The 12,911-nt window shown below is 35.6% G+C and overlaps 1 protein-coding gene across 1 annotated transcript; it reads right to left on the bottom strand.

Annotated features, from left to right (window-relative positions):
* Positions 1-3,766: 3,766 nt before the first annotated feature.
* ACP1 (acid phosphatase 1, soluble) lies at positions 3,767-12,390 on the bottom strand. The gene is made up of 5 exons (XM_009887919.1): positions 12,309-12,390; positions 12,084-12,197; positions 7,447-7,508; positions 4,988-5,093; positions 3,767-4,127 (listed from the first exon to the last, which is right to left on the bottom strand). Exons 2-5 carry the CDS (start codon positions 12,123-12,125, stop codon positions 4,050-4,052), a joined length of 288 nt encoding a protein of 95 aa, XP_009886221.1. The 5' UTR covers positions 12,126-12,197; positions 12,309-12,390; the 3' UTR covers positions 3,767-4,049.
* Between the last annotated feature and the right edge of the window lie 521 nt (positions 12,391-12,911).

The raw sequence follows: 12,911 nt of genomic DNA, 5'->3' as shown, positions 1-12,911 counted from the left end.
TTTTTAAAAGTCTGGTTAAAACAGACTTGTATTGGGGTCACATTGTACCCTAGGAGTACAAATTGCATGACAAACAGGAACGTAATTCCAAGTAGACATACATTTTTGGGACAGTGGAGCATGGATTTTGTACACAAACACAAGCTGCCATTAATTTACTTTATATAATAAATGTATAAAACATTCCAGCGAACGTGCAATATGTAAATACTGTAAATAACAAGCATAAGTAATAAAGTGTTTGGTATTAAGTTGTTCTCAGTTTGCTTTCTGTTCATTGAATCCAGATAAACAAGCTATCTTCCGGTAGCTACTATCATTCACCCACACTTAAACCTCTTTCCAATAAGAGTTGACTGGAGTAAGAATGAAAGCTACACCCACCTCTGAAAAGTCCAGTAATTTGGACACTGTCTGTGGATTTGTGAGGACAGACAGATCTGTGTGTTCTAATCCCACAAAATGCCCAGGTGATAAGGCTGCTCCAATTCTCTACCACATTATACATTTGAATCTTTTTTTATGACAAACGGTTGTTTTAGTTTATTTGGGGTTTATTTGGTTTAAAAAAAAAATAAAATCAGATTAACGCAAGGCAATATAATCAGTACACGTCCAAGAAATCATTTTAGTATCATAAAATTTTTAAGGAGTCAGTGAACACTTATTCAAGAAACCTTCATACACATTTCCCTTTCTTCCTTAAATCAGATATTAAATCCAGTCGTCATAATAAAATGGCTCAAAAAGGAAGAAAAATCTTATGTGTGATCTGTAGATGAACCTCAGGTACTTTTATCTCAATACTGGCATTTAGCTTCCATTTTATCCTCAATTTAAAGCACAAAATGTAAACCAAGACCAAACACACCCCTCCCCACCCTGAGAAATAGCTAGGAGCTGGGATTCTTGAAATTCACGCTTAAGAGCCTTCAGCATCTAGCTCTTTAGAAGAAAAAAATGGCACAAGTACAAAACCCCATCCTAGAACATGGCTGTATTTAGCAAGGGAGAAGTACATACCCCTCCTCCAAAAGTACATACTTTGTATTTGCTTTCAGTGATCACTAAACACTGAAGTTTTATTTCTCAATGGAAGCAATATGCGCATACCAAAAAATTGGTAGTTCAAGGAATCTACTGGTACGGGATTCGCTTAGCTGCCCATCTGCAGCAAACGTGAGTGGAACTCTGTGCTTCTCTGTGGTGCCACTGCCCGAAATCGGATCACAGCATATTACTTAACATGGGACTTTAAATCAGTATAAATCTTTCTTTTTGTAGCAGGACACCTGAAATCTGGTTAGATAAAAACTTTCTAGAAAATGTCCTTCTAAAAGGAAAACAGTGATTTATTTAATGACTTAATAAATGAATATAAATAATTTAATCCCATAGAAGTTTTCTCTAGATTTATCAGAACTCAGCATGTTGTGACAGAAGATACAACTATACCATAGCGGATTTTTATTTTTTTTATTTATTTAGTCTTAGGTATAAGCTTACTACCTAAACTAAAGCAAGCTGTGGCGGGGGAGAGGGGGAAGAAGTCACTTCTGTGTTTTTTCCATTCAACGTTACATTCTTCATAAGTGGTATTTTAAACCTGTAAGGGCTTAATCATCTGTATGGTACATGACTTGTGTATTAATCCTATGTTCACTTTTTCTCTTGGAACCCAAATAATGGTACCATGAAACTGTCCTTTCTGAAGGCAATTCATGCTCTGTATTCTTGTGCTCTACAAATTCTTTTAAAATACCATAGTGCTTTTCCTTCCCTTCCTCCAAAAGAAACCCACTGAAGATAAATATCAATCAATCCGCTTTTTCCTCCTAGCGGAGATGGTTCATTATTTAGACAATAGATTACTTGCTGAAAATATATCTCAGGGCTGAAACTTAAAATCTAAACTGAATTTAACACAAACATTTTGACTTAGTATCACTTTAGAGGAAGATTCCTAAGCCTAGTGAAGGTAAACAACCATACGTTTTTACCTCCTTTCTGTTATCCCAGTAGTTCAAAGATAAAGATTTAAGACCTTTAAATCTTACTTAAGTTTAACATGTAGGAAACTAGGTTCAATTCCTACTCAGCCATGAATGGCAAAGCACAAACCATCACATTCTCAATCTTCTGAGTTATTTTACTTTCACTGCAGTATTTTAAATGGTCATGCTGGCAGAGAATAACATTAGATTACACCTAAATACTGCCACTTCTGAGGTTAGTGCATAAAACCACTTTTAAGATGGTTTGTCCCTAACTGCCCATCATTTTCCCTCATTTATTTTGTCAAAGCATTCATAAAAGAAATGGAAAATATTTTTTTCCAGAGTCAGTGCTCTATCTGACCTGAAATATTATATATATTACTCTTTGTGCCTAAAGTGAAATAGCTATTAACTTGCAAATTCCTAGCTTGTTCTTTAAAAGTCAAAACTATTGGTAATGCAATAATGCACAAAGATCCTGATTTCTGTATTTAAGTTCCATCTACCACTTGCCTTCTTCTGAGCAGGTTCTTAAGTTTTACGTCTGATTGAAAATTTTAGCACAAACCAGAAACCTCACTAAAACAAACACAGCTGTTGGACAGCAAGAGTCCCAGGAAACTTAATCCCCATTGTACAGCCCGCAGCACACACAGAGTGACACTAGGATTCCTCCCTCCCCAGGACTAACAGGATCATCTATCGAAATGCATCCCTCTCCCAGAAGGGAGAGTGGGTGACAAATACAGAGATTACTCTACTAGTTTGAAAGGCAGAAGCAAAACCAAAGCTAAATAAGAAAGCAAGTTTTACAGATACAGTTTTACAGATAATGTGGTAATGTTAGTTCATACCAACGTTGGTATTACTCAAAACAGGAAAATTATCAAGGTATCAGTTACATTACTGATCTCAGTACCTTTATGTTTCTAAGGCAGAAAGGAGAGGTGATACTCAAACATGCATGGATTTTTTACAAAGCATTCAATTTTTGTCCAAGAGCAGAACTTTCTACTGACTGGCCTTCTGTTAACTTTGTATTGTGTTACAGGTGGACTGACTTCAGGTTGAACTGTACTCTCAAAAAACACTTTTGACAGGCTATCCATTCTCCTGAGTAAATCTGACAATATTGTCTGACACCCACATAGAAACTGGGATTATAGCAAATTTCTCATTGATTATATTGCATGGATTTAAGTATTTTACTACTATGAGATACAAAATGTCCGTTTCACATTCAGGCTTTTAAGATGACTTGTTTTGTCCTAAAGTAAATGCTATGTTACGTGTACTTATATCAGTGTGCTAGGAATTGACCACAAGACAGAGGAAGACTAGCCAGAGAAGTCCTATTAACATCAATCACTATTTCTGGACTGACTTCATCTTAACTAATATAAAAATGTCCTAGAACAAAAATTATTTATTCTTTGAATAACTGAGCATTTAAACTGATATAAAACCCCATTTTCATAGGATCCTGATGACACACACAGAGGTTTTCCTCACTTAAGCTTTGAAAGAGTGGTAAGAGCAATGCCTGTCTGGCAGCAGGCAGTTCTTCTAGTCTAGCAGGCTCAATACGGAACAGCTTCAGCCCAAAGGCTGGCTAAGGATACAGGGATGACACGCCTAAGTTATCACACATGAACTATTATCTTGCAGACTCCCACTGAAAGTTGATAGAAGTTAAGTCACTAAGGGCACAATGAGAAGACCTCAGTGTAGTTAATATAGCACTTACAGAAGCAAGATGTTACTTTTGCAGTGCTTGTGAGAAAGCACTGGAAGAGTTTACAGATAAATTTATTCCGAACGATATACTTTATTATTACATTGATGTGTGACAAAATGGTTGATCATCTATTCCAATTAAAACTTTTCTATATTTTTTAATTAGATGACAGAAAAGCTAAAATACAAACTTAAACTGAGAACGTTTTGAACCTACTGAGGCATAATTTTACAATTTGAATACATCAATCAAGTAAACTTTACATATTTCAGGAGAAGCTAATTATTTTCTTTCAGAAACAGAACGATGAAGCATTAATGAGACTTCTCCAAAAATGCTTTACAACATCTAACACACTGCTCGTAAACAGTTTCAAAGTCCTTTTCATTTCCCTAGAAAAGAACAGAGGAAAAACAACATAAGAATAGCAATAATGGCTCCAACAAAAAAAATTTGGAAAGTGGTTTCCTGCTGTCAGTAATGGCAAATAACTGACATTAGGGAAGAGTAAGAACAGTGATAGTTTTTGCGTGTTCCTCCCTAATTCGAACTACCTGCAGCTCAGGAATTTCCACAGCCGAACACTGTGACTTTGCGCTCAATAGTCCTGGATGAACTTTCCTTCACATACTTCTTCCATTCACTTTTTGAGCCCTAACAAGCTTTTTTTTCCCTTTACTTTCACAGTAACCTGTCATGTTGAGTTTCACAGTTTAATGAAGCACTGTGTGGAAAAAAAAATATACATCTTTTTGGTTTGAACCTGTTTCCCACTAATGCTATTTAATATTATCTGCTTCTTGGGTAATGAACAGGAATTCCTTATTCACCTTTTCCCATGATACCAAGATTTTATAGAATGCCACTGTATCTTCATCCACTTCTCTTTCCTAAACTGAAGAATCTTAATCTAAGTGGTTGCTCTTGGCTGGTATTATTCAACTTCTTTGAGCGTCTCTGCCCATGTGTTTGTCTCTGTCTTTCCTGATTACATCCTCTTTGCAAGGAGGCTGACCAGCCAGGTTTCAACCAATATTGAAAAAGACAGCTGCACTGCATTATTTAAATTTAAATAATATCCTATTCCAATAATTTATATTGTTTTGTTAAGTCACTTTAAAAAAAAATATGTTAACACTTGGCTTTGTATAACACCAGATTATATGTCATATGTCAACTGTGGGATCTGGAAAGATTATATACTATAAATACAATTTTTAATCAAGCCACCCAAAGAATTTCTTACACATACATAGTATGGATCTTCAATGATAAGTTGTTTCTGTGGATCATAAGTTCCAAGTAGCTCAATTTTGGCCTTGCAGTCTTTAACTTGGTTGCTTTTCCTTTTCAGATCTCTGTAAAAGAGAAAGTAAAATTTTCCCATTAATTTTTCTTCAGAACTTTTTTCAGCATTGGCATGAGGTGCTTATGACCGTTTCTAGAGAACAGGAAAATAATGCGTGTCTGGACTGAGTCAGTTCTGTGGAGCCTACACGGCTGCTTGCCTTCATTTGTTTCTTGTTGTGTGGGTTTTGGTTTTTTAATTGAGTATAGAGGACATATACATAAACTTAATTCAGAGCATACACAAGTGGTCAGGCACTCGAACTAAGGCTTAACAGAACACTGTAGCATAAGTTCATCAACTTCTTCCTCAAATTAATCATTAGTACTTTCAACATCCATGTTTATCTTGTATGGAACAAAAATAATGAAAATTATCTAGATTTTTTTCCAGAAGCACGAGTAAGTTTTTCCCATCTGTTCAAAACCAGTGCTTTAAATTGGTATGCTGCAAGTTCTCTCAATACCGTCTCTAACTCATGTAAAGCCCTACTACATTCAGTTAACAGAAAACAGTAAATTGGTGAGCAAGTCCTGTCCTCCCTTTGACACACTATAGCATTTCACCAGTTGTCAGATCCTCTTCCTTCTATGTTGCCTCCTGTTGATAAAAGATACTGGTTTTGAGATGGGGTCTTTTCCCCATCTACTTACAAATGGCCATCCATTATCCCAAATGCAGTTAAAGTGTACCTCTCATCATCTTCAGATTAAAAGCAGCTCAGTACTACGATTTTCACAATGCTGAACAGCCAGAACATATTAAGTTACTTTAATACTACATATCTCCATACCAAATAATCATTTTACTTAGGCAGAATTAAAAAAGAAGGGAAAAAAAAATGTAAATACTTACAGTCATAAGCATAATCAGTTTTAAGAAATTGAATTCTAATTATTAATTAATTCTGATTAAGAAATTAATTTTAGAAATAGCAGTGAGACCGCAACAGTTTTTCCTTGAAGAAAAATCAAGACTCCTCTTTCAACCTAATAAGTTACTGCTTAAATTTACAGATTTGCAATAAATTCTCTAGCCTTTTATTATTAAAAAAGTCTAACCATTTCCTTCAAGGCTTTTGGCATATCACTTAATGAACAGGAGGCGCCAGGCAGCTCTGGTACTAAGGAAAAGGGATGTCCAAAATCTTCCTTTTCTGATGTGACAGGCACCCTTTAACACTCGGAATCGGCTTGCCCTCCGAGTGCTATGAATAGGTATTCCCAGGGAAAATGGTTGATCTGGATGCCAAAGGTGAAACTTAAGTATAGCAGTACTTGTGATGATTCGTCTGCTCTACAGCTCAGATCATATGAATTGTTAATACAGAAGTAAATATCCATTTAAGAGTTCAAGTGAAAACAGAAGTAAGCCTAGTCACGTCTTTACCTGACACGCTGCATGCAATCAAGCCAAGTGTTATATACCCTTCATTCATGCAGGCTGTGTAAGAAAGGTCATTCAACACTTTCTAGAAAATTCAACAAAACGATACTTATTTCAGTTAAGGGGTGCTGCTTCTAAAAGCCTTATGTGCTACTAACAGGGTTTTATTTGGGTTTTGCTTTGTTGTTGGTTGTGGTGGTTTGGGGTTTTGTTGTTGTGGTTTGGGTTTTTTGTGTGTGTTTTTGTTTGTTTTGTTTGTTTTTCTTTAAACTAACTTTACAAGTAAGTCCTTATAAGCACGTCAACACTTGTAGTTTATTAAAGCTCAGCCCCTTAACCCCAATCATCAATATGTATATAATTAAGGAGAAATTTTGCTAACAATATCCAAATCTTCACACCAGGCAGCTACTTCACCAAATCTTTCTAATGCATAAATTGTCCAAAGACACACTTAATTAGAACATAGCTAACAGTAACAAACAAGATTTCCCCCAGCTAACAACTGTAATTATTTCAGGGCTCGCTCTATTTCCATTAAAAAAAGAAAAAAAAAAAAACAAAACAACCCACACCATATTTAATCCCTTCCAATTTTCCAGTGTCCCATGCAATTAGAAAAACAAATCACTTTGATCAAGACAGTATGTCCTCATTCCTAACTCTATAGACATCAGCTGCACATTTATTGCCCAAAGTATACTAAATTGCCATGACCTTAATCCTTGAGTGGCATGTATCACACAAATAATCCATTGAGTTCTAGCTCATTAAACTTATCAGAAGTGGAGAATCCATCTATTCTAATACCATTCACACACACATACAAAAAAAAACCCAATAAAACCCCAAAAAAACCCAGCCCAAAACCACCAAAAGAAGCTAAGCAGTAAAATATGACATCTGTCTTCAAAGTGACTTACGAGACATCACTACAAGTAATCCATGTGAATTTGTTCCATTTCTCCATACATTACCTTAGATTGCTTTCATCCATACAAAGTATATAATCAAAGGTCTGGAAATCCTCTTTAGTAACCTAGAATTGAAAACATGTGCTTTAGCCTACAAACTGTGTTTGATTTATAAAATGAGGAAAAAAGTATTTTCAAATTTTGTAGTTCTGATTTATTAAAAAGAGACAGAAGTGGAAAGAATAAAACAGTGTACCTTCATCAACTTTTACAATAACTTAGGGCGTTTTAAATATACTCTGCCATGATTATTTATCCATTTCTGCAAGTTTTCCACAAAAGTTAGCTATTTTACCAATACTTTTTTTTTTTTTTTCTTTTTAACCACTGCATGCATCAGCTTAGAACATCACGACAAGCGACATTGACATTTCTAATGCTGGATTTCCAACTAGTAAAACTAAAGCAGGTTTCCAGTCATGGAAACAATGCAATGAAAGTGTTGACAAATTACTTTCTTGATAGGAAAACAAAAATGCAGGTAACCTGGGATCAGTTGCAATACTTTCAATCTAGAAGTTTGTCACTACACAGAGGAAGATACCAAGTGAAATTCCAAGCTGAAATATGATGTTATAACCTCTTAAAAACGAATGCATTCACAGTATTTTAGGCCATATAAGTTCACAAAATATATGGTATGATGTGGAAAACATCTGGGATCTATTGTACATCTTCCTACCATCATACCATCTATTCTTTTTCCTTCCTGTGGCTTACTGGCTCCTAAACATGAATATTAACTAAATTCAGAGATCCGAGTTGGGTAGGCAAACAGTGCAGGTAAACCACTAACTTCAGTACTAATGTTATATGTATTGGAATATGGATGGCTGCAGATTTTTACCAGTATAATTGTTTTAATTTGCATTTAAGCCTTATCTCAGGGTAGAATCTTCCCAGACCATGCCCACAATGCAGAGTATGCTAGTACAAGATAGCTGAACCAAGAGTCCATAATGAGGATGAATAAATGGAATAAAATCTATAATGAGTTCACACTAAAACTGCATTTCACACACAGTCTTATGTGTAGTATCCTAACCAAGGAACTTGGAAAGTTCGTTCAGTACAGGTTTTTCTGGCAGGCATGTCTGGGAAGTATGGGCTAGAGAAGTGAGTAAGCAAGTGAACAGACAAAAGGCAAAACACATTATCCTATAAGTCAGAGGTTTAATTTGTAAAAATTAATTACGTATTTTGAAAAAAAAAAAGTTTTAGATGTCAAAAAACACACTTATTTTTTGTGCAAACAGCAAATACATATTAAGTTCCCATAACAGGGAGTAAGAAAAGACCTACAGAAATTATCACCAGACTAAAGGCATAAATGAAACATTCCACACAATGAGAATTGAATGGGCATGGGGGGAGCGTTTGAAAAGAAAGGGTTAATGGTGAAAACTAATGCAGACTTGTTTATTTTCACTGTAAAAATATTTGTTGAATTCATGCAGTGCCTTTGACCTACGAAAATATTTTTGCAGTGGAAATAGCTCTGCTTTCCTGGCAACTCTTAGCAATACCTCTCAAGCTTCTTCAGATTGCTCTACACAGCTAAACACTATGAAAATACATGGGCATAGATCTCTTTGTAGTACAGACATATGCAAGAATAAAACAAAAAGAACCGTGAAAAGTAAAACACACCTGTCACACTTCCCACACTCTCTGTATACCTGACAACTTGACAGTTATTACCCTATGGACCAGCACTAAGACAGTTGCAAATGCAGCCCTAAAAACAAGACTACTGGTTGGCTTGTGCTCTTAAGCCCTACAGTAACATCAGATAGAAAAAGCCTAATTGAGCAAACTCCAGTGAACTGAAGATATTCCTCAAAACTATGAAAACTAGTATTTTGGAGGAAGAAATTGCGGACATAAAAGTAGTCGACTCAAGCAGTAGTCGACTTCGGATGGAACTAAACAGACAACAGTAACTTCACATTAAAATGCATATAACCATTATTAAAGACCATCAATGGAAAAACACATCATCACTCCTATTTATTTGTTAAACATTTCCCTTTGTTTACAGAACGGAAATCTTTTCTCTGTCAGAAAAACAGAGAGGCAGTAGCCCTCAAATTTATCCAGCTGTGAAACAGTTTTAAATACAACCTTCCTCTAATCTCAATTTCATATTTAAGGCAAATGTACGGTATGAGTCATACAGAAATTCTGGCCTCAGCATGAATAAAAGTGAAACTGATTAATAGCTATCTGTTTTGTGCATGAAGACTAAGAGCTTAAAGAATTTCAATGGGTACATAAACACACAGCAACCTACCATTAACTAAAATGTTAACAAACTCTTTATTTTTATATATAAATATATACATTTATTTTTATACTTTAATTTTCACTTAAAATTCACTTAAATGATCACTGTATACGATGGTAGATGTAACCAATTTAACATTCTCTCTTACATAAATCATTCTTGTAGCCTTTATGTCAGTTTTGAATAAAAAAAGACACAATCCACGATTATCATAATTATGCACAAAATTACATGAAAGAAAGTGCCTTTCACTGGGTGGGTAACAGGAGCAAAGAGGATAATTGCACGAAGCAGTCATCTTATGACAGTATTTCAAAGGCAACAGAAGACAAATCCCTCCTCTATTTCTGCAGCTTCTGTATTAAATCTTTCTTAATCTGTTCTGAAACAAGTCACACACAAAATTCTATCCTTGAGTTTGTCTCTAGTAGTGAAATAAATACACTTCCACTTGTACTAACCTGACCACTCTGAAAAGTCTTATTCTACACTGTTGAGTCCCTCTCTTTCCAGAAGTACCAGGAGACCATATCAGGTCCACAGTTTAGAGAATCAGCAGAGACCATTTGACAGAAGTTTGAAAAAAAAAAAAATTAAAATACTGAAGTTACATAGTTAATATCAGTGCAAAACAAACAGTTACCTGTAATCAGGGATTTGAAAATTTTCTTTATATAAGAAACTGCTTGTACTGGGATGTTTTAAGACAAATTTTCATCCTGTTAGACTTCCATTTTATTGTCTCATTCTTCTTTATTTTCTCTCCCTGTATATGTAACATTTTAGGCTCTTCCGTTTTAAAAATCTCTTCATTTGCCAGAATGTATAAGCAAATGTCTTCATTAAAGTGTTTTCATTCTCTTTCTGCCAAAGGAGGATACGTAGATTTATTTCAAGGCAGAGGATCAACTTGTTTTGGATGCTTTGCTTTAGCTTAACTGCTAACAAACCACTCTAGTAATACCCAAGAACAGTTCTCAAGTTTCCAAGGCTTATCTTTTAAGAATACAGACATGTTACACTACTGTGACTGAAACACTGACTGATTAGTTTCAGTACTATTTGGCTTGTATAATGACAAATAATGCTGTTTGTAAGCACTGATAAATAGTAAACCCAGAGCTTGTAACAGGAAAAGATCATACCATGCTTTTTCTGGTAATTATTCTAATAGTAAAACATTGAAAATCTGAAACGATGTTGTGCTCAATCCTGTTTGTTTAATTATGTAACGGAGATTAGCATCAGGAGAGGTCAATCGACTAATTAAGGGAATTTATTTTAAAAAGTTAAAAACTAAACATGTAGTCTTTGAAAGAGAAGAAAGTAAGTATGACCTCAGTAAGGTCTAGTAAAATTCTGAAGGGAATATAAATGGAAGATAATAACAAGACTACTTGATCTTTTTGTCAGTACAAGAACTAGTGGCATAAACTCAGGATAAGTAAAGGTCAAGCCCTAAAGGAATATCTTCTATCCAGAGAATAGTTAACTGCAGTAAGTTATGTGCATTTATTTGAGTGTCTGAATGATTTAAATAGATGCAGACACATTTATTTCCAAACTCTATGGAATACAGCATGGAAATAAATGTTCTTTGTTAACAAAAAATGAGATGAGTTTTGGTAAAACTTAAGAGGATATCACTAAGTGACAAACCTGTCTTTGAATCAGGAAAGCTTCAAGGCTACATTTTTCTGTGAAGTTACTACAAACCATGCTACTAATCTTGGGTCCGAGTGCCTTTGTTCTGATTTAGCACTCAAAATTTCTTTAAAAGATCTTCATACAACAGCACAAGCTTTTTATGATGTGCAAACAGGTATTACAATTCCTTGCTGAAAGAAGCATCACAGATTCCTAGAGTAAGTCCATTTTTAAAAAGTATTAAAAAAATGTTTCAGAAAAATGCCCAAAATACTAAAACTTTGAAGGCAGGATTTTTCTACAATGCAGAAACTGCTCCGATGCTTCCTAGTTATACTTCCAAAGAAGCTTAATAACAAGAAACTTACTAACCTCAACTAGAAGAGTTAGGCCACTTTGGAGTCCTTTAAAAAACTGCACATAGTATTTATTATTTGACGCTTAACCATGCATTGGTCAAATTACTTCAGTGATTGTAATGGTTAGGGCTAAAGAAAGCATGGGTATGAATAAGAAAGAAAATATACTCTCTTCTACCTGCCGTGCTTTATGTGCTGTCTCAATGCCATGATTTCTTAGACAGCTTAAAGCCCTTGCATCTGGGGAGCGCCCCACGTTCCAGTCTGAAACAGCAGCACTGTCTGTCATCCACTGTAACAACAAAACAAATACATACATATATTTAAAGAAAATTAAAGTACAGTACCTGCCTGGCAATATGATTCATGGTAATGCCATGCTTCTTCATGCAAGTCTGTCCTCGATAGTCAGGAGGGCTTCCTATTTCATAGGTGGATGTTGCTGCACTGTCTATCCTCCACTACAGAAAAACAAATTTATATTTTTATGTTTCCTTTCTCACTGCTTGTATTTCTACTAACTGGCTACGAAACAGTTATTTCTTAGGCAGGAACAGAAATTAGTATCTTACCTTATTTTCAACTTTTTCATCAGTTACAAGTTTTCTAAAAACTGCTTCAGCTATTGGAGAGCGACAAATGTTTCCTAAAGAAACAGGAGATTAAAGTGAAATTTCAGATGATTAAAAACAAACAAATCAATAATTGTGTGGATTTCTCAGCACAGATCAAATTAAAGATTTTTATTTACTTAGGTAAAATGCGGATTGCTTATGTTATTATAACCCAAGAGATTCTGCAAGGGTGGAAACCCAGAGTCCTGCACCTGGTTTGGGGCAATATCCAGTATCAATACAGACTGTGGGATGAAGGGATTGAGAGCAGCCCTGTGGAGGACTTGGGGGTACCAGTGGGTATGGTTGGATATGAGCCAGCAGTGTGCACTCACAGCCCAGAAAGCCAATTGTATCCTGGGCTGCATCAAAAGAAGTGTGGCCAGCAGGTCAAGGGAGGCGATTCTGCCCCTCTACTCCACTCTCGTGAGACCCCACCTGGAGTACTGCATCCAGCTCTGGGGCCCCCAGCACAAGAAAGATGTGGACCTGTTGAAGCAAGTCCAGAGGAAGGCCATGAAGATGATAAGAGGGATGGAACACCTCCGAGTGAGAACTGGG

The sequence above is a fragment of the Charadrius vociferus genome, unplaced genomic scaffold (assembly GCF_000708025.1).
Source record: "Charadrius vociferus isolate BGI_N301 unplaced genomic scaffold, ASM70802v2 scaffold156, whole genome shotgun sequence".
Lineage (NCBI taxonomy): Eukaryota > Metazoa > Chordata > Aves > Charadriiformes > Charadriidae > Charadrius > Charadrius vociferus.
Note: the sequence above shows the minus strand (reverse complement) of the source record. Positions and strands in the feature narration are given on the sequence as shown.

Bases quoted from the DNA above. Each gene is read 5' to 3' on its own strand.
- ACP1 (XM_009887919.1), bottom strand. From the start codon at position 12,125: ATGAAGAAGCATGGCATTACCATGAATCATATTGCCAGGCAG. The intron at 7,509-12,083 runs GTACTGTACTTT...TTTCAATTCTAG, and splicing joins TGAATCATATTGCCAGGCAG to GTTACTAAAGAGGATTTCCA. The intron at 5,094-7,446 runs GTAATGTATGGA...TCTCTTTTACAG, and splicing joins ATGGATGAAAGCAATCTAAG to AGATCTGAAAAGGAAAAGCA.